This window comes from Lasiosphaeria miniovina (genome assembly GCF_030549165.1).
Source record: "Lasiosphaeria miniovina strain SMH2392-1A chromosome Unknown B0T26scaffold_1, whole genome shotgun sequence".
NCBI classification, from domain to species: Eukaryota; Fungi; Ascomycota; class Sordariomycetes; order Sordariales; family Lasiosphaeriaceae; genus Lasiosphaeria; species Lasiosphaeria miniovina.
The window spans coordinates 7,518,804-7,539,008 of record NW_026848220.1 but is presented as its reverse complement, the minus strand read 5'-3'; the positions used below and the strand labels follow the sequence as shown (position 1 = coordinate 7,539,008).

General features: G+C 56.3%; 5 protein-coding genes and 1 non-coding gene across 6 annotated transcripts; 2 read left to right on the top strand and 4 right to left on the bottom strand.

Moving 5' to 3' along the window:
• Positions 1-143: 143 nt before the first annotated feature.
• On the top strand, positions 144-5,386 carry B0T26DRAFT_746988 (uncharacterized protein; the record flags this gene model as incomplete). Its single annotated transcript, XM_060444776.1, has 3 exons — positions 144-3,165; positions 4,867-5,072; positions 5,231-5,386. 3 exons carry the CDS (start codon positions 144-146, stop codon positions 5,384-5,386), a joined length of 3,384 nt encoding a protein of 1,127 aa, XP_060304049.1.
• B0T26DRAFT_t18 lies at positions 3,738-3,851 on the bottom strand. Its single transcript has one exon. It is a non-coding gene; the product is annotated as a tRNA-Arg (tRNA).
• A 1,269-nt stretch (positions 5,387-6,655) lies between the features above and the next one.
• On the top strand, positions 6,656-9,905 carry B0T26DRAFT_737604 (fungal-specific transcription factor domain-containing protein; the record flags this gene model as incomplete). Its single annotated transcript, XM_060443474.1, has 4 exons — positions 6,656-6,877; positions 6,985-7,533; positions 7,599-7,961; positions 8,013-9,905. The coding sequence occupies 4 exons, from the start codon at positions 6,656-6,658 to the stop codon at positions 9,903-9,905; spliced, it is 3,027 nt and encodes a 1,008-aa protein (XP_060304048.1).
• A 359-nt stretch (positions 9,906-10,264) lies between these two features.
• Positions 10,265-13,458, bottom strand: B0T26DRAFT_691020 (uncharacterized protein). The gene is made up of 4 exons (XM_060441104.1): positions 12,889-13,458; positions 12,495-12,820; positions 11,944-12,421; positions 10,265-11,880 (listed from the first exon to the last, which is right to left on the bottom strand). Exons 1-4 carry the CDS (start codon positions 13,388-13,390, stop codon positions 10,394-10,396), a joined length of 2,793 nt encoding a protein of 930 aa, XP_060304047.1. The 5' UTR covers positions 13,391-13,458; the 3' UTR covers positions 10,265-10,393.
• Positions 13,459-15,970: 2,512 nt separating this feature from the next.
• On the bottom strand, positions 15,971-16,899 carry B0T26DRAFT_97444 (uncharacterized protein). Its single transcript, XM_060448174.1, has one exon. The coding sequence runs from the start codon at positions 16,649-16,651 to the stop codon at positions 16,109-16,111; it is 543 nt and encodes a 180-aa protein (XP_060304046.1). The 5' UTR covers positions 16,652-16,899; the 3' UTR covers positions 15,971-16,108.
• A 91-nt stretch (positions 16,900-16,990) lies between these two features.
• On the bottom strand, positions 16,991-18,725 carry B0T26DRAFT_630849 (alpha-amylase-like protein; the record flags this gene model as incomplete). Its single annotated transcript, XM_060436287.1, has 2 exons — positions 16,991-18,116; positions 18,214-18,725. 2 exons carry the CDS (start codon positions 18,723-18,725, stop codon positions 16,991-16,993), a joined length of 1,638 nt encoding a protein of 545 aa, XP_060304045.1.
• Between the last annotated feature and the right edge of the window lie 1,480 nt (positions 18,726-20,205).

The following is a 20,205-nucleotide window of genomic DNA, read 5'->3' as shown; positions in this document are numbered from 1 at the left end:
TACGGGACAGCGGGACGGGAGACGTCATTTCCTGACCTTAATATCTTTTTCGATTGCGGATTGGGAATTTCGGAACCTTCCAAACACCGCGCAGTCGACCTTCGGCTTTTGGGGGGGCTTCTCCCGCCCCTGCCCGAGACATCATGCGACGGAACCGTGCTCCGACTCCTCCGGCCTCGCCCTACCGGGCGCTGGCGCACCACCATACCCACCATACCGCGAGTGCCCAGACGGGACAGCAGCAGGTTCAGGATTCTGTGTCCTCACTCATCAGGTCATTCAATGTGGCGACGAACCCGACGCGGCCCATGCGCCCCTCGCCGCTAACGGCTTCGACCATTCGAGACATGCCGCTTGACCTAGTCGACCGCATCCGATCCTTTCCCCTCTTCATGTCTGCCCCGGAAGACTTTCTGGTTGCCATAGGCGCACATCTCAGACCCCAAATCAACTCGGCCCACGACCATATCCTCAGCGAGGGAGACGAAGCAAAAGCAATGTATTGGCTAGTCCGTGGCGTCGTTGCCGTCACCTCCCGGGATGGCGAGGCCGTCTATGCCGAACTCAAGCCGGGCGCCTTCTTTGGAGAGATCGGCGTGCTCATGGACATTCCAAGAACTGCCACCATCATTGCGAGAACAAAATGCCTGCTTGTGGTTCTCAAGAAAGAGGACCTCCAGGCTGAGCTACCAAAGTACCCCGAAATGGAGAAGGCAATTCGACAGGAGGCCCAAGAGAGATTGACCATCCTCAAGAAGAAGCGCCAGGAAAATGGACAGGCCACCAAGCTACCCGATAGCACTGCCTCTAAACTGTCGCACGAGGCGGCGTCAGGCAAAGTCAACACGGGGGAGGTAGGCATCATCAAAGAGGGGGTTGCAGTGAACACCAAGAAGCGTAAGTCGCCAAGCCCCGGTGCGATCGAAGACCCTGCCGTCGGTGGCAGCGCGCTGGGAAGCGGCTACGTCAACGTTCGCAAGACACTCAAAGAACTGCCTCTATTCTCAACACTACCTCCCGACGCATTACACGTTCTTGGTCTCAACGCACAGCCAAAATCCTACTCTCCCTTCACCGACATCATCCGCCAAGGCAGCCCCGGCAATGAGATATTCTTCATTGTCCGTGGTGAGGCCGAAGTGATTCACGAGCTGTCGAGCCCGCCCAGTCAGAAGCGCGTAACCCGGTCATCCTATTCTCGGCCACGGTTAAAGCAAGGGCAGTACTTCGGAGAGGTGGCCAGTCTAGGGCTTTCCGAGGGCAGGACGGCGACGGTACGGTCGATCACCGCTGTGGAGTGCCTCATCATTGGTGGGGAAGCTTTGGATGAGCTCTGGAGGCGTTGTCCGCCCGAGATTAAATCTCAGGTTGAAGAGACCGCAAGGAAGCGATATCGCTCGTCTGATGAAGACGTCGAGATGGCCGATGCCGTGAGCAATGGTCTTCCAGGCCGTGAGCCGCCAACGCCGTCGAAGCAGTCTGTCACGGTTCCGCAGGTCACGTTTACTACGCCTTCCAAACCTGGCTCGCCAACAAAGGACGAAGCTGAGACAAGGCAGCCATCGGATCCCGACCCTTTCTTAAGCGTAGATATGGAAAACCTCCGCAACCGCCGACGCAACTCCCTCGCCCCTCCAACCCCCCAGACGGACTCGTCGCCCATCGTAAGCGGTGTCAAGCCCAACGGGATCGAGGGCACCAGGATTTTTGCGCCTTTTACTGCGCTGCCGTTCGATGACTCCCCCATGCCATCCAAGCGCGCAAAAATACTTCAAAGTTCGCACATGCTAGACAAATGGGAGAGGCCTTTGCTTCCCGATGGTGTCCTGGTTGCCATTTTCGACCACCTAGATCTTGTTGAGATGATTCGGCTGAGAATCGTCTCTAAAAACTGGAGACGACTGCTCACCGAGTGTCCGAAGCTCTGCACATATGTCGATCTCAGCCCGATCAACCGGAAAGTGACGGATTGGTCATTGGCCAACATCCTAGCCCCATTTATTGGCACGCGACCGACTGAGATTGACATCAGCAACTGCTTTCACATCACCGACGAAGGCTTCCAAGCACTCTGGAAAATGTGTGGCAAGAACATCAAGATATGGAGGATGAGGAGTGTGTGGGACGTGTCTGCAGGCCAGATTCTTGACATGAGCGAGAATGCAAAAGGACTCGAAGAGGTGGACTGGAGCAACTGCCGCAAAGTTGGCGACAATCTTCTTGCTAGAGTGGTGGGGTGGGTTGTCCCGGAAACATTACCGCCTCGTGAAAACAAGAACGTCGTCATCTCAAGTTCTTCGGCCAGGGGGAGGAGGGGGTCACAGAATCAGAGACCAGAGAAACCGAACGGAGGCCCACCAACAGCTCTGCTTCCTCCTCCACCGGGCACTGTCATCGGATGCCCAAGACTTAAACGCCTCAATCTTTCCTACTGCAAGCACATTACCGACCGCTCCATGGTGCACCTGGCTGCCCACGCCTGCAACCGGCTCCAATCCCTGTCGCTAACGCGTTGCACAGCTATCACCGACGCAGGGTTTCAGTCATGGGCTCCGTACCGCTTCACCGAGTTGACCCATCTGTGTCTTGCTGATTGCACCTACCTGTCGGATAACAGCATAGTTGCCCTTGTCAGTGCGGCCAAGAACCTCACGCACCTAGACCTCAGTTTTTGCTGTGCACTATCTGACACGGCAACCGAAGTGGTTGCTTTGGGCCTGCCGATGCTGCGAGAGCTGAGGCTCGCATTCTGCGGCAGCGCCGTCAGCGATGCTAGCCTGGGTTGTGTTGCGCTCCATCTAAACGAACTGCGAGGCTTGAGCGTCCGAGGCTGTGTTAGAGTCACTGGCAACGGAGTCGAGAATGTGCTAGAAGGATGCGGACGACTTGAATGGATCGATGTCAGCCAGTGCAAGAATCTAGCCGGTTGGCTGCACGGTGGTGGTGTTTCGCGGTGGGGATTCGACGAACGCGGCCAGGGACTAAAAGACGACGGCTGGAAGATTGCGAGCGCTAGGATCCCTCCTCCTCAGGGTGGGAAGATGGGGCCTGGTGGCGTGGGTGGCGGTATCAGCGTTGCCGTTCAACGAGGCTCCGGACACGCCAAAGTTCTCGGCCCCGGGCCGGTTATGCGGCCGGTAATCCCGCCCAAAGGTGCCAGCAGCCGTAAGGCGCGGAAGGCAGTGAGATTTGTTGTCGAGAAAGGGGTTGGCGGGCTGAGATAATTACAGGCGAGAGAGCCTTGGTTCCGCTGCATGTTCTAGAGGGGGATGTTGGAAATGACGACTGATATGATGACCGACACATACGTGCCTAACGACCAGACGATATTGTATCAGGGACTAGGCTGGCATTGGTTGGGCTGTGCATAATGTACGTAACAAACATAGACAGGCATGGGGTCTAATTAGATGGTAGAGAAAGGAGTGACGAGGCGGACACTGTTGGATATTTACTGGTCGGCTGGGACAGGGATTGATACCCTTTTTTTGAAATGGTTTTGGATGTTACAGGTTTGCAGATTACATTGAAGATTCAACATTAAGTAAATATTTTATTTCACATTGGTTTTGGGATGCTGCGTCGTCGTTTATCGCCTGGCAATGAATGCACTCCGAAGACATCTTCACGAGCCGCGTTTAAATGGTCCAAGACAAACAAGCAGAAGAACGGACGAACCAACCTACTGGAGACTTAAAAAAAACAAGAAAAGCAAAAAAGAAAACGCAAAGAAAACGCACCCAACGTGGGACTCGAACCCACAGCCTCAAGATGTAGTAACTGATTCTAAGAGAATCCACAATTTCTCGTGTTTGTAGAAGTCTTGCGCGCTACCATTGCGCCAGCCGGGTTGGTTTTTGTTCTTGTTGAGCAGAGCTGCAGTAAAGGAGTCAAAGTATGGATAAGCTGAGAGACAGGGCCGAGTTTTGTGGCACCTAAAGTATCCATCCGCATGTGGGTTCTAGAACTTTGTTTCCTTTCCCACCGCTGCGGGATTGGTTGCAGATGGTTTTCTCAGGCCTGTGTCATGTGTGCAACGCTGCATCTCAACCCCCCTTTTTGGTCTTTTCACACTAGCTTGGCTCGGCTTAAGACGGTGGAGCCGCAGCAGAAATCGACGGCAGCAATTGCCGATGCGAGCCCGGAGCTTCCGGGCTGCGCTACTAAGATCCGTACGGACGTAAAGGTTGTACAGTACATACATATTTACATCTACAACATGTATACGGTATGGAGCACTAAATTCTATATGGAGTATTCCATAGGTCGGGTATCCATCCGTGGGATCTGCGGAGTAAGGCGAAATATTTCCCAGAGCCAACCGCTAGTACTGCCAAGCCTGTCAAGCTCTCCAGCAGGCGGCTTCCTACCTCTGTAAGTTAGCTTCCCGGCTTGCCAAGTTTTGGAAATCTGGAAAGTGACTCACTTACTCACTCCCGCCCTCTCAAACCGTTCGGCCAAAAAGCTTAGCACGGCTAGCCAACATATTAACCCACCGTGTCTCCAACACATATCCTTCCTGTAATCAACATATCTTTCAAGAATCTTTCTCATTTCTAGAAACAAACAACAACGCCGGTCTGATATCGGCCAATCATGAACTCGCAAGTTCCAGTCGTCCGAGTCGGCGTCGCCGCCGTCGTGAGGAGCGCAGATGGGAAATTGGTCATGGGGGTCAGAAAAGGCTCCAGCGCGGGTATTTGATATATTTCTTTTAGTGTCGAGTTTGACGGAAACTGTTTAAACTCATGTGACTTATCAGGACCTGGTTCCTGAGCATGTATCTGATATCCTCATCAAACAGTTCTTTATTTATTCTTAGAACTACCCAAATCACTAGTCACTGACACGTTCATGGAATTATAGGCAAGCGGCAGTTCCCAGGCGGCCACCTCGAAGTAGGCGAAAGCTTCTTCGAGTGCGCAGAGCGCGAGACGCTCGAGGAGACGGGCCTGCGGGTTCGCGCCGAGAAGCTCGTTGCCGTGACAAACGACGTTTTTGATCCCGCGGCGAAGCATTACATTACCTTGTTTGTGGCCTGCCGGCGGCTAGATGAGACACAAGAGCCAGAGGTGAGTCGGTGGAGCCTTTCCGTCTTGTTTAATGTGAAGCCTATCATGTTCAGTTCCTTCTCAAGAACCTCTCCTTTTTCATCCCGGCAGTGCTAGGCTGCCACTGAGACTGTAGTCATGAACGCTGACGGGGCGTCGTGATTTGTTTCTCTTTGCAGACGATGGAGCCTGAAAAGTGCGAGGGATGGTATTGGACAACTTGGTCGGAAATCAAGGAGCTTACGAGCAGCGAGGAAGGCAAAGAACGATTCTTTCTGCCTATCATAAACCTCCTCGGCGAGCATGCTAATATCGAGAGCCTATTTAAGGAATGATTGTGATTGGCAATCTTTCGCCTTTTCGAATCGCTGCATCTACGTATTGTCAGAAGTACCTATATTATCTTTGATTTCCCGCCTCCCCAGTTGATAACTAATACGCGTATTGCTATCTTCGGGTTGATAAATCTGTGACCGAAAGACTGTGCTTAGGAAGCTGAACAACAAAACCAACGGCAAGGAGGTTGTTATTGGTGATAGTGGTCAAAGCCCTGACAATCCGGCGAAACTATGATACGCAGGACCGTTGTAATACTTCGAGTTAGATTGTTGGCTGACAAATTCCAAGTGGGAATGTCTTGAGCGGGGTGGGCTTGGCGTACGTTCTACGCTTAGTGGACGGAGGAGGATGCTTAACCTGTAATGGATGCGCACTTTCTTAAGGGATAATACGGTGGGCTTCCCGGTGGGCTTCCCGGTTTGCTCTGAACCGTGTATGTACCAGGCGCCTCATCACGAGAGCATTCTGTATTCCGTAATACCGCATTTTAGCATCTTATTCCAAAAAGTTCTCAGTCTCATAATTGGCCAATGTTGTACAAGAACTGCGGGGAATTATTGGGGACTGGCCAAAGCAGATGCGTCATCGAGCCCGAGAACAGTGCGAGAAGGGCGTTTCTGTGCAAATGTGCATTCGAGAACTCGGCTTCAGCACTCGCCAAATACGGTATGTCAAAGGCATCCTCGCTCGGGGCTTCGGACGATGTCGGCGGAAGTAGAGAACAGTTCAGGTATTCGGCTGCGTATTGGTAGCATTGGCTTAATTCCGAGCTGTCCAGTGCCCAGTCACCAGCCCGGCAACCTGCATTGACCGCCGCTCGTGTCCCAGTCTCCAGTGCCAAGCGCCTACTGCCCAGTGCCCAAACATCATCACCACGCCCCGCCCTTGTTACTTCGTACCTACCCCTCTAGCGCTCTGCATCGCCAAGGCGCCAGTCTTTTCTCAAGTTCTTAAACGTAAAGATCTACCTAGTTCGAGAACCGCTGAAAGACAAGCTGCCTTATCGCTTAAAATTCCACGATAAGTCGCTGGCACGCTCCCGCAAACCCCGGAAAAAGGAGAAGGAACAAGCTGCTGAGACAGACGGGCTGCGCACATGCTGCGCTGATTCATCTGCGGTTTTTGCATGCGCGCCATCGACGTCGGTTTGTCCCTCATCTTCCACACCATCGAACACTCGACCATCGACCCCGCTGCTTTAGGCACGGACATAAGACCTGGGAATATTGTTCGTCGAACGCCGAAGTCTGCGGCGCCAATCCACCATGACGGGAGACGAGAGTTCGAATGCGGGAGGCGGCAGCGCCCATGGGAGCCCAGTTGCCGACGGGGCCGCCGCGCAGAGTCCCCCGGATGCCGGCTACGATGCTCAGCAGATCCAAGCCCTCGCCCGCCGCCCACCCCCAGGTGCTTCTGTCTATTCCCCCTCCGCCCCTCCCCTGGGCATTCTTAACCCTCGTAGTTGCGTAACATGTCGCAGGAGGAAGGTCAGTACCATCCCCCCTTTTCGGCTCTCGCTTTCCAACGACATGGCTAGCCACTAGCCACTTGTTCCTGGTCGCGTTTGGGCGTGCCTGCTAACTACTGAACGAAGGTGCGCTGCGATAAGCAAATGCCGTGCTCCAATTGCCGGAGAGCCCAGATCCCGTGCATCTTTCCTGCGCCAGGAAGGGCCCCGCGCCGCCCGCGTCCGAAGCAGCCGAACGCGACCGCAAAACCGTCGAGCGAGCGAGAACTGGAGCTGGTGAAACGCTTGCGGAAGCTAGAAGGCATCGTAGAAGAACTGAGCGGCCAGATCGAGCTTGAGGCGGTGCGACATCCTTCGAGTTCGGGAAATTCGCCCGACCATGTGGCGGGGTCGCACGAGGACACGCACATGGGAGGAGTGCGCCACGGCGCCGGGGACAGTGCTGTGAGCCTGAACGGCAGCAACTACAGCCAAGACTCGCCGACCATGAGTGCGGTGGCAGCGGCAAGGCTATCAAAGACGCCAGGCAGTGCGGTGTCTAGCAACACCCCAGGCTCCGAACCCCAGAGGAAAACATCATCCGATGTTCATACCCATTTCGGACGGCTGCTGCTGAACGAAAAAGGAGGCGCACGATACGTCAGCAGCGGGTTCTGGTCCAACGTTAATGACGAGGTACGAAGCCGCGTTCCATTTGCTGGGCTGACGCACCACATACTAGAGGCTAATCTTGCGTACAGTTGGAAGAGATACGGCGACAGGCTGACCACCTTACTGATGATGATTTTGACGAGTCGGACGAAGAGGGCACCCCAGATTCGACGTATCCGGAGAAGAACACGACAGACCACCAGTCCTTCGTCATGGGATACCGCTCCGCCGACGTGGACCTACGACCCCTCCACCCCCTACCCTCCCAGATACCCTTCATGTGGCAGGTTTACCAGGAGAACATTGATCCCATCCTCAAGATCCTCCACGTCCCAACGGTGACGAAGCTCATGCGAGACCTCCGCAACAACATGGACAGCCTGACGCCCCCTACCGAGGCATTGATGTTCTCCATTTACTATGCCTCGATCACGGCATTAGAGGAAGACGAAGTAGGCCGTTCTCGCGCTCTTTTGCGGTTCGCTTTGCTAATACTGGGCTAGGTGCGCCTAAACTTTGGAGCGGAGAAGTCTGTCTTGGCCCAACAGTACCGCTTCGCGCTTGAGCAGGCCCTGGCCAAGGCGAGCTTTTTGACCACGCCTGATATCACAGTTGCCCAGGCCTTCCTCTTATTCCTCGTCCTGGTGCGCCGGCACGATGACACGCGCTTTACCTGGACGTTGACTAGCCTCCTCATCCGAATGAGTCAGGCATTGGGGCTTCACCGCGACGGGACGCACTTTCCGAATCTTACGCCCTTCGAGATTGAGATGCGGCGGCGCCTCTTCTGGGGTGTATGCATGCTCGATCTTCGGTCGGCCGAAGACCAAGGAACCGATCTTACACTCGTCGAACGTGCCTTTGACACCAAGTTCCCACTCAACATTAACGACAGCGACATCTCGCCGGACAGCAAGGAACCGCCGAAACCAAGGCGCGGCCACACAGATCTGACCTTCTCGCTAATTCGCTTCGAGATCTGCGCTCTCGTGCGACGCCTGCATATGGCGTCATCCTCCATGGCGTCTCTCTGTCCTCGTGATGCGGCGTGTTCGCTGGAAGAGCGAGAAGCGCTGCTGAACGATCTTTATCAGCGGTTACACAGAGACTATCTCCAAGGACACTCTGACGAACCCATGTATTGGGTAGCCGCCATCATCATCAGAGTCATCGTTGCCAAGATGACGCTTGTGATATACCAACCCGTCTTGTTTCCAGGCCCGGGAAACGAACACCTCTCCGCCGATATACGCGCACGCCTGTTGATTTCTGCCATCGAAGTCTTTGAATGCAGCCATATCCTTAATACCGACCTTCGGTGCAAACCGTGGCGCTGGCTGTTCCAGACGTATACACAGTGGCAGGCCGTGGCCTATGCCCTGATAGAGGCGGGGCATCGGCCGTGGAGCGCCTCTGTCGAGCGCGCCTGGGAGGCGCTCAACCTGGTGTGCGCAGCCCCCAAGCCGTCGGAAATCGAGAAGCTTGCAGACCACATGACCATCTGGAGTCCTCTCCGAAAGCTTTACATTAAGGCCAAGAGGCACCGCGAGGCGGAAATTGCCCGGCTGCGGGCGGATCCTCAGGCGGTGGAAAAGCTTGATTGCGAAGATCAGTGGAGGATGACGCCGCAAAGCCTCAATGCGCTTCCAGGGTCTCTTAAGTGCGTAGCCGCAAACGAGCGCTGGCGCAAGCTAGTCAACGCTCCACCGCGGCCGAAAGGAGCCATGCAGGCTCCAGTGCAGTCTGAGGATAAAGGTTCGCCCCTCATACGGCAGGGAAACACGGTGGGGATGGGCCTGGGGGCAGAGACCAGCAGCACAGCCCTGCCAGCATTCATGGAATACGTGAACGCGGCCATGTCCAGCCCTGCTTCGTTTAACCCCCAGGATTTCGCAAGTATGTGGAACAGAGGATCCGACATTGGCGTGGATAGCTCCATCGTGTCTGGGTTTGTGGCGGCCAACCTGTCGCAAGCCGGAAACTTTAGTGGTGGGCCATTAATGACCCAAGCAGGGACCACGATGGCGACGAATGACAATAACCCCACTCAGCAACAACAACAACAACAACAACAACAACAACAACAACAACAACAACAACAACAGCAACAAGAGCAACAACAGCAACAGCAACAGCAACAGCAGCAACAACAACGACAACGACAGCAGCAGCAGCAGCAGCAGCAGCAGCCAATTCCAACGGAGGAGCTACCTGCGTGGTTGTGGCCCGAGACCTCGGCGCCAGATGTGTTTCGCTTCCCGAGCGTTAACCCGGAGGAAGTAGACCTGAACATGGACGAAGGGTTTGACTGGCAGGCCTGGCAGGAGAACCTGGGCCGCTTTGAGATGGAGACCGGCGGCGGCGCAGTTGGTGGCTCTTGGGGTGCTGGAATCTAGGTCACTCGGGGACTTCTCTGGATAGTCATGCCTGACGGGGTGGGGTGGAAGTGGTGAAAGGGGCAAGAAAAAGAGGGTGGGAAGGGTAATAGCGGGCGGAAGATTTATTAACGACTGTGATGTAATTGTAACTTGATACCCGTTGGCACAGATGTAGGTAGATGAATCACCTCCGAGGCGCAGGTGCATAGTTGTATTGTATCTACTGTGTAAAGTGCCGAAAACGTTGCGTTTGCTGGAGAGGCGCGAAGTTTTACGTTCCTTGTCTTCCTGCTCACACGACGGCACTACTGTCACCGGTATCATGCCCGAGCTGGATCGCCAGACGAATTCTTTAACCCGGAGAGATGAGTGTCGGTTACAAGGGAGGCAAGCATACAAGGGAGGCAAGCATACAAGGGAGGCAAGCATACAAGGGAGGCATGCATACAAGGGGGCATGCATACAAGGGGTTCAGGGGTTCAGGGGCCAGGCCGCAATCGCGCCCCTCATGAAAGTGCCACCTTCCTCCACGTCCGGATGACAACCTCGCCCAACAGACCGAACTGGCTATACGGCACCTGGTCGTAGTCGTGCGGCACGTGGACGGGCAGGCCGATGCTCCTCAGGTCCCCCATGCGCGCCTTGACGGCGTTGAACAAGGTGCTGGCCACCTCGACCTCCACTTCGTTGGTTCTTCCTCCGGCCCCGACTTCGGCCCCATCGCTGGGCCTCCTCCGCATCCCATCGTCCAAACTCGTCCCCATTTTTGCTTCGTTGGACCTCGCCGCTTGCCCTCCATCGTCGTCCAACAGCAACAAGCCCGTAATGTCCCTGCCATGGCCCGGTGCAGCGACATCGATGGCCGGCACCAAGACCCCATTGACGCGCACGCGGATCGTGTTGAGCACCCGCCCTGTGAAATGGAGCGTGTAAGCCAGCTCGGTGCCGTTGCTTGGTCGTGGTGGCAGGGTGAAGGTAGTGCGGTATCGTCCGACTCCGCTTGCCCTCTCGAGCCCGGCGATCCGCGTCCACGGGACGAGCGTTGCCAGCGCTGAGGCGACTTTGATCGCTGTCTTGTTGGCCGACACCGAGCTGGTGCTCAATGACGCCGTGGCCGCGAATGACTCGACTGTGAGGTTCCACGGGCCGAGTGTTGTGGCGGGAAGGGATGGCGAGTCGGCCCCGGCGAGAGCAGGGATGTCGATCTCCCTGTTGTCCGAAAGCAACACACTCGCCTCGCCGCCGTCGCTGATCAGGCCTTCGATGTGGCCGTCCTTGTCCGTCGAGAGACGCTCTACGTTTGGCGAACGAGAGACGACGTACAGCGGCACGCCGTCGCCATCGACTCCACCACCGCTGGGCGTCACAAAGGCCAGGATGGCTGACTGCTGCTGGGCCAAGCTGAGCCTCGCCGTTATGCTGTCGCTCGTCCGTAGGTATGTCAACAGTCGAGTCTGTTCTCCCGTCCACGCGTCCAGAACAAAGGGTACCGCTTTCTCTGAGACGGCGAAGGCAAGACTGAACGTGGTGGCGGGACCGCGGTTGAGAAGGTATGCGAGCTCGAGTCGGCCATTGCCGTCGGTTCTGGAGCGCCAGTGCGTGTAGATCTGAGTGGCATTGTTGGCGCCGTCGAGCGCCTCGGCTGTGACCCGAGGCAGGACCCCAGCGTCCTGCAGAACTCCCGAGCCAAACGCCTGCACCGAGACAACCTTGACGGAAGGAAAGCTGCCGCCGACAAGCTTGGCCATGTTCTGCGTGACCATCTCTTGGCCGCTTACCCCAATTGTTGTATTTGGCGCCGGGCCGACGACGAAGATGGGCAGCCCTGCCTGAGCGAACCTCAACAGTGCAGCTGACGCTGAAGGGGTGATCTTGGTTTGCCCGTACAAGACGATGGCCTTGTAGCCAGGGCCGTCAGGAGCGAATATCCCCTTCTTTACTGGCGCGTCGGTGGAGGCGAGATTTTCTGGGCCGAGATACTCGTACGTATAACCTAGTTGTCACCGGTCAGACTGACAGTTGGCGAGACGACGACAAAGACAGCGAGAAAACACACCAGCTTCGTTCAAGTCCGACTTCGGGTATATTGGCCTCGACGTCCAGGGGTGTTTCCACTGGTAAAACACCAGGTCAACCTTTGGGACGCCCGTCTTGAGGACTTCGCTGTTTCTTGCCGCATACAGCAAAGAATCATTGAGGTGGCGCCAGGCTGGCTGGCGGGGCCCCCACATCTCGCAGAACTCGTACTGGAATGGCGTGTAGCCGGGCCACGTCGTGCCCGGGTAGGGACCTCCATACGCAAAACCGTGAACCACAAGCGTGTTCACCCCCGCCGCAAAAGAGTCACGGAAGAGGTTGAGGAGCCCGGGCACCGTCTGCGCGTAGGCACCACCCCGCTCTGCGCCAATCTCGGTCGAGATCGGTGTCCTCCCGAACAGGTGTGCAGGGCCCGTGAACTGGCGGTAGGACTCGATGGATTCGCCAAAGCCGAGCGACTCGAGCTCAGGGGCACCAACGAGGGGGACGGTAGACGACTGCTTCATCAGCACCAGCCTCAAGCAGCAACTATCAGACGTCTAAAAGGCTCGACAAAGTGGTCGGACTCACCATGTCCAGCGGCATGTTGTAGGCGGGCTGGGCCGAATGTTCCATCCCCCGAGCCGATGCCCACTTCTGATACTGTCTTAGAAAGTCCTGGTAGCCTTCGTTCAAAGTCGTGCGATAGTCTTCCGCGTACTTGCCGCCGTCGGATGGCTGGCCGTCAAACGAGTACGACGTGTCGTACGGCTCGCCGTAGCTGTTCCACAGGTTTTTGGCCTGGAAGAAGACTGGCAGAGACTTGACGGCGCTGTACCCTCGCCCCTTTTCGAACCGGGCGAGAAAGTCGCTGGTCCACCACAGCGGCGCCATCATCTCCATGGAGTCTTCCCAAGCTGCGTTCCGAGGGCTGTTAGCAAGAAGCAGAAAGACACGGAAAATATTGAAGAGAAGTGGCACACACAGTACATGCCCACGTTGCCCAGCAGGCCATCAATCTCAGGGTCGTCGAGAAGATGTTGGTCCCAAAAGTCGGTGGCCTTCTTGGCGCCGGCCGCGCTGAAGTGGTCGACAACCCACGACCCGTTCCCAATCCACGTCGACGCGCCCGCAGTCGTTGTGCAGCTCCTCTCGTTGGAAAACCGCTGGTAAAACGCCAGCACCACCCACTGCTGGCCCGCGGGAGAAGCAGGAGGCGACCAGTTAACCACGCCGCTCGGAGTCGTCAGATTGGTAATGTCGACCACGCTCCCTTCGCTAAGCACGACCTGCTCCGCCGACCCTCTCCCGCGGGTCCTCCTCACCACCTGTGCCGCCACGGCAGCCACGAGCTGACTGGGTCCCCAGTTCTCCGGCTCGTGCACCCAGCCGTTCAGGGGCTGGTGGTTGAACTGCAGCGCGGGCGCAGGGAGCGTCCCGACCTTTTCCGACGGTCGCACCGTCTTGGCGCCGTAGACGAGCTCCATGGCGAGCCCTTCTGTCTGGGGGACGGCCGGCACGCCGGACCCGGTGGCCGGGCCCACGGCGATGTCCAACACCAGGCCGCGCTCGGCGCTGGTGTTGAGCGCGGCCTTCAGAATGGCTTTGAAGGCCGGGGTCCCGAAGCCGTAGACGGACCAGTCGGTCGACAGGGGCCCGAAGCCGTAGTTGTAGAAGCCGAGGAACTCGACGCCACCCCCGGAAACATCGGCGACGGCCGCGATATCGGACTGCACCGCCGACGCTGCAACGCTGGCGTCGGGCAGCCAGTAGCGGAACTTGGGCCGCGAGGGTGCGGGCGGGCTCCCGAAGGACGGGAGCGGGATAGGCGTTGCATTGTTGCTGGCCTGGGCTGTTGTGAGAATGGTAAGAGAATAAACGGCTGCAGACAGAAGAAGGCGTGAAAGTTGAGGCAGCATGGCGAATCAGGTCTTCGTGTGTCACGGCATGCCGCGATTTTCATTCAGAGCTGAAGTCAAAACTACCCACAACTTGTATTTCATAAGGAACGCCTCTGTGTGCGATATCTTCCGTTCAGCCAGCTGCGATGCCCCCCTGCCATAACAGCGGATTGAATATGCATTTGACGGGCCCAAGGGACGTCAGGTCCCGCGCGGATAAAGATGTGTCTGCCCCTTTAACCGGCCCGGTGCAATCATCAGGCAATACACTATGGAGTTGGCTAAGTGCTCTAATGAGAGTGAAGTCACTTAACAAGCTTATAGTCGAGTCAAGACTTGCACATACCTGTAGCTTCAGTTACCCAGACTCTATGAAAACAAAGTGCAGGGTCCAAATTTAACTTCGTAATGCTTACAATGACTCGGAGCTGTCTCTGACTGAACCGCGACAGGAGGGAGCCGAAACCTCACAGCACAACGCCTCCAAGGATCTCGAATCAACCGACTCAACACCCACAGCATCTTGAATCAACCAACGCAACACCCACAGCACCTTGAATCAACCGACTCAACACCCACAGCACGAGGAAATCCGCAATAGGCGACAGGAAGCCTAGATCCGACAGCCCTAGCAAAACGCACACCGTCTCTAGTCGCCGCAAACTATAATCACATGGGCAATGCGCGTCAGCCCAGCCAGCACGTGGGTTTAAGCTAAAGCCAATTACGGCACCCGCGTGGCTGACAGATACTCGGCAGCATTTCAAGAGTCAAGATGCAATAAGGTTGGCGCGCGCGTTGTCGGCTTGGGGTTCTCACCCGGGGCATACGATCTCACGCACAGGGCCACCGATCTGGTGCGGGGCGGATGGGATGGGATGGGATGGGATGGGATGGGATGGGATGGGATGGGATGCGATGGCATGGGATGCGATGGGATGGGATGGATGATCTATCCGCGTTGGCGAATACGCTTCGGCCGACGAGCCCCGAGTCCGAGCCGATCCATGCCGTCACGGCCAAGGCTGCCAATTAAAACACGTGTATCTACGAGAGACACGTACGCGGCCACGGGGGTGGTTTGCTGCCTTGTTCGGCGACTTGTCGCCGTTGATGCGTGTTCCACCGAGCGGTTAGGGAAGCGTTGGCGGGGCCGAGGTGAGAGCTGGGAAGTAATTCGGCAGGTGTGCACCGAACTTGCGCCTCAGGCTGCACATTGACCATGGCCCATGGTAGCCTTGCGGGACAAGCCACTTATTGTAACACTCTCGTCCACTCTCGTCTCTGCCCGTGGTGGAATTAAGGTGCTGAGGTGACTGTTGTCGTGCACACGTCGTTGTGGCTGAGTCTGCGAGCCGGCCGCGCTTTCAGCGCAGAAGGCGGATACGTAAGCAGAACGGCTACTGCTGACTGCAGCAGCCTTTAGATACCACCATACTTCTCCATACTATCAGCGAAGTAGCTGAAATCAATGGTATACTGATTATCCATCACACCTTCGCTTTCATCCTCCATTTTTCTTCCATTTTAAAATTTTGCTTCTGTAACTGTCGACTTTCATCCGATTCTTTTTGGCTCTCGGCTCTCAGCTCTATCCTGTGAATGCTGGGATGCTAGTGAGCGGATCTAAAATGCCCTTCTGGTGTTACGAGCTCTTTGGCGCTGTGGCGAAGTGGTAGTTACGGAACTGACGGGATGTTGATACCAACTAGAGTTGGAGAGGTGCTCAGTTCAAGCCCGCATCTGGCTCCGTTTCAACCATCAGTATTCGGATTTTTTACTTATTTGTATTTGCTATCTGGAAATTTCCATAGGCTACCATTAAATACCTCGGCAACAGAAGGGGACTTGTTTATGCAGTTAGATGGTAGCGCATTGTGCCATTGCTATTTACCACAGCTGCATCAATTACTGAAGCCACGGCCATTTTACGCCCCTCGCAAACACAAATCCGCATGTTCAACGCAGCTCGTCTGCGGCCTTGTGCCAGCACCCGGCCTAAAATCTTTCTCGACAGCCGTCAGTTAAATCGCCGATTCCGCAAATAACCAGATGAACTGCGAATGCAAAGCGCGGGCTTGGCCATGCGCATCCATGCATATCGTCGCACAGCCACAGTGCAACTATTGAGGACCCTATCCCACCGTCGCCGCTTCATTTTTCCACGTGCAAAGGGTGTGCCTGTCGAGAATGAACGACGTGGGCGCGACAGACAGTCAACTGGTTCGTGCCTAGTCTCTCATCCCACAGAAACGCTGTATTACTAGAGAGAAACACACGGAACAAACCGTTAATGAAGAAACCTTAGCACCATGTCATGAGGGCACCCGCGTGGCGGGGAACCAGAACGTTTCGGTCCTGTCTTGGTGCTGAAGCTAGCGCACCAAACCGGCCATGTCTCCCCCTGACTCCTACATCGGCGCCGCCACCGCCGCCCCGCGCCAAACTGGGTGTGATCACAGCCGCGATGGTCGCTGCCCCAGCGAGAGTCGGTAACGGCGACGTGCTGTGGATTGCTGGGCTTCCACATCCCAATATCGGGGGCGACGATCGTGACCGGGTCCTTGTGATACGGCGCCTCGCATTAGTTTGCTGCTGTAGCTCCGAGGATTGCTGCCTGGACTCGGCCAGTTTCGATGCTGGGGCCAATAAATTCTCTGTCCAGGGCTGCACCGGGCCTGCGCAACTAGCCGCCGCGCAAGGGCAACATGGGGAGTTGGATCGTCTCGCAGTATTCGCTGTTGCATCGGGATCGCCTCGAAATGGAGTACTTCTCCCGGTGAGAAAGCTTGCTTCTGTCCAAGAAACGCCCAGAGACAGCAAGCTGTATCTTTTCGGTTGCCACATCTAGAGATAACCAGGGTCAAAAGCTTCTGTCCGCCTCCAACTTCCTGTAGGGGCAACAGCTGTAACAACCAAGCTTGCTACCACACGTTATCGACGACAGTGATATATATATCTACAGCTGTAAGATCAGCATTGGGCTACAGGCAGCGCGGCCAGGAAGGAATGGAACGGCAAATGTAGGGGACGAGAAACATAACTGAAGTTGGGTAGATCTAGAATTAATGCTGCGGATCTAATATTGATGAGGCCGGCCATAACCAAGTATATGTAGTGGTAATACATGCGAGTTGACGATGCCAAAGGGAAATCAGCAAACCTTGTACTCAACCGGAGATTCCGTCACACAAATAGCCACACGGCCCAGCTTAGCACGGTGGCGAGCAGCGCAGTGCTCGCCCAGATGGCTGCCAGATTTCCTGCGGCCGCATTCGGGTTTGGGGAGGTGGCCGGGTTGGAGGGAGCGGCCGGCGTCACTGTCTGACATAAGCCGGTCTTGTTCAGCGCGTCGCGCAGAACAAATACCTTTGGCTCGCCCTGCCCCATGTATGCCGTTACGTTTCCGTTGAAGTCAGCTTCAGAGACCATGCAAGTCAGGACCTCGACTACGGAATCGCCCTGGGTGAACCCGCCGACACTTAGATTGTATGTCGGTCCACCGCTGCTCTGGTTGTTGATACAGAAGACGATCTGGCTCCCGTCGGGCCCCTTCCGCAGGCACAAGTGGTTGACATCAACAAACAGCGTGTCGCTCAAGGAGTTAGCGTACGACGAGTTTAACGCGATGACCGTGTTGCGCAGCTTATTTAACGTAGATGTCAGGTTGTACAGCGGCGCCGACTTGTTGTAGCCCGACTTCCACAGCGGCTCGCGGTTGAAGGGAGTTCCGTTGCCGTTAAAGTGCTGCTCCTGTCCCTGATAAACAGTTGGGATCCCGTCGTTCAACATCACGTACGTCATGGCGTTTTTTGCCAACGCCATGTCGCTTACCGAGGCGGCGAAGCGAGGGACGTCGTGGTTCTCGACAAAGGTGCCCAACACCAGAGTGTCGTTGCATCCTGTCTGTGCGCCGACTCGTGCCGTGTTCAGGTCCTCCATGCTATGCCCGTTGAAGACGGCGTTGAGCGGGTAGTACTCGAGATAGTTGGGCATTCCGGTGAGCAGGCCAAGCGTCTGGTAGCGACACATGTCTTCGGTGACGCCCGTGAGCACCTCGCCCAGCGCAAAAACACCGGCGGCGTCGACAAAGGCGGGCAAAAATGCATCGTCGACGTGCTTGGCAGCATCTATGCGGATGCCGTCGATGCTGTAGTTAGCCACTAACCCCTTAACCCAGGTGCGCATCATGTCGACAACGGCCGGGGCATCGGTGTCCAGATCTGCCAGCGCGACGCCATACGGATATAGCCAGCAATTCTGGTAATTTTGCGGGTCTGTCCATATGGTGACGTTGCAGTATTCGTGGAAGCTGCGGTCGACGTCAGCAGGATGTTTGCTTCTCATGCAAAGTCCAGGCTCGTTCGCATTCCATATCTCGTCTCCACCGTCGACAGAGGAAGACGTACTACTTTGCATCATCAAACGGGTTAAAGACGGAAAAGTCGACCGGCGGAGGCACGGTATTGTTGAAAGCAGCCGCAAAGTTGTTAACGACAACATCGACCATGAGGTACATGCCACGCTTGTGAACCTCGTCGCTCAGGCGCAGCAGGTCGGCAGCCGTGCCAAAGTGCTCGTTGATGGCATACATGTCGACCATCCAGTAGCCGTGATATGCGGTGCCCACTGAGGTGTCTTGCTCAATGTTCCTGACCACGGGGCTGATCTGGATGGCCGTGAAGCCCATGTCCTGGATGTAGTCGAGCTCATTAATAAGGCCAGACCAGGTGCCGTTGCAAAACTCCCATAGCGTGCACTCCGCAGACGTTGACAGGTCCGTCCGAGCAAAGCGGTCGACCATGACCTGGTAGATGGAGCGCGACTGCCACTGGCTTGCGGTGGCCCCCAGACAGACGCTCGCTAGGGCTAGCAGGACGGCGCAGACCGCAAGGTTGCCCGAGGTTGAACGCCTGGCCATCTCCAAAATCCGACGTCGAGAACGGCGCACGAATTGCTGTGCTACGGAGCAATGGAAAGTCGCATGCTAGGTGATCGTTATGGCTGCCGTCTTGGCGTGCTCTGTCCTCCGTTGTGTGTGGCCCGCCGGAAATCGAATCGGCCGCCAAGGGGTCGGGTCCGGTGCTCGCCAAAAGTCTTGGCGCACCGATTTCAAGGCCTCGCGAGAATTTAAGTAAGGGGCAACCGAGCAGAACCAAGCACGACGGGCCCCGACAAGGCGAGCGAGAACATTGCAGCGAGAGGACGCCGCAGCGAGGCGGCGAGCTTTCGTCTTTTGACTCTTCGTGTCGCAAGCTGTCAGCCGGCTTATCCGGTGTCCCGACCTGCTAGGAGGTGCACACTGCCTGGAGGTGCAGCGCTTGTCGGACCGGTCCTGCGTGTCGCTATCTACGAACCAAAGACACGAAAGTAGGAGGGAATAATCGGCAACAGCAAGACACGGGGAACTTCACGGATTTGTCGAACACAGCGACAGAGGAAAATCGGGGGGTGTTTCCTGGTTGCGGGCTCTTCTGGGCGCTGATTGATGAAATGGCAGACAACCCACATGATGGCAAATTGGTAGCTGGCTCTGGATTGGCCCCGCCGTGCCCCGCCGTCAGTCACGGTACGATAGAGTGAACGAAATGTAGGGCCTCTCTCGTATTGATAAGAAGCGGATCAGATCATTACCCATGTCGGGGTCGCTTTGGGCCGCTTTTCTTGCTTCTGACCCCGGCAGACGCACGGTCCCGCGACCAAGCCTGTTGTGGAGCCAACGGCCAAACAAGGTTTGGATTGATGCTGGAGCGGGGAGCGGACGCTCCACGCCTGCCACTTGCCTGGAGGATTCCCCACCACATCTGGTTTCTGGTCGCTTCCTCCTGCTCTGGGTTTCGGAAGCAGTGCAGTGGGAGGTGGGGATGGTACCTGGCTGACTGGGTCATTGAGGCACGATGATGTGTTTTTGCTTGGCCGCCCCTGGCGAGCCCGCAAATCAAGGCTGCTCAGTACCCATTCATTGGCCAGAATTGCTCCTTCCGCTTTCCTCCACGATTGCCGTCCATCTCGGCACAAATTACGAGAAATTGCAACTGGTTGTTCCCGGATACAACCTGACCTTTTCGGCCCTGCTTCACATCTTGCTGGTGGCGCCCGCACCAGGATGTCCTGGTCTCGTGTGCAGCGTCTTGTCTGCCTCTCTTCGCCGTCCCAATTGCCAGTCTGTTCAGTGGCAGTCCCATCTTCGGCAAAAGGATTGACGCCGGTCACGGTCACACACGACTGCCCGCATTGGCGCCCCTTGGTGCCGCCCTCACAGCACATGGCCCAATCTGCCAGCTTGCTGCAAGCTTAAGCCAACGCAGGCGCGGTGCCGCTTTGCGACGCTGGCCAGCACCTGGACGCTGGCTGAGGTGTTTCCCGCATCGTTAGCTGTTTGTACTTGCTGTGTGTCTCTT

Coding starts and splice junctions, on each gene's coding strand:
- B0T26DRAFT_691020 (XM_060441104.1), bottom strand. CDS start 13,390: ATGGAGCTCGTCTACGGCGCCAAGACGGTGCGACCGTCGGAAAAGGTC. Junction 12,821..12,888: donor GGGCAACGTGGGCATGTACT/GTGTGTGCCACT, acceptor CTCGGAACGCAG/CTTGGGAAGACTCCATGGAG. Junction 12,422..12,494: donor ACAACATGCCGCTGGACATG/GTGAGTCCGACC, acceptor CTGATGAAGCAG/TCGTCTACCGTCCCCCTCGT.
- B0T26DRAFT_97444 (XM_060448174.1), bottom strand. CDS start 16,651: ATGTGGCAACCGAAAAGATACAGCTTGCTGTCTCTGGGCGTTTCTTGG.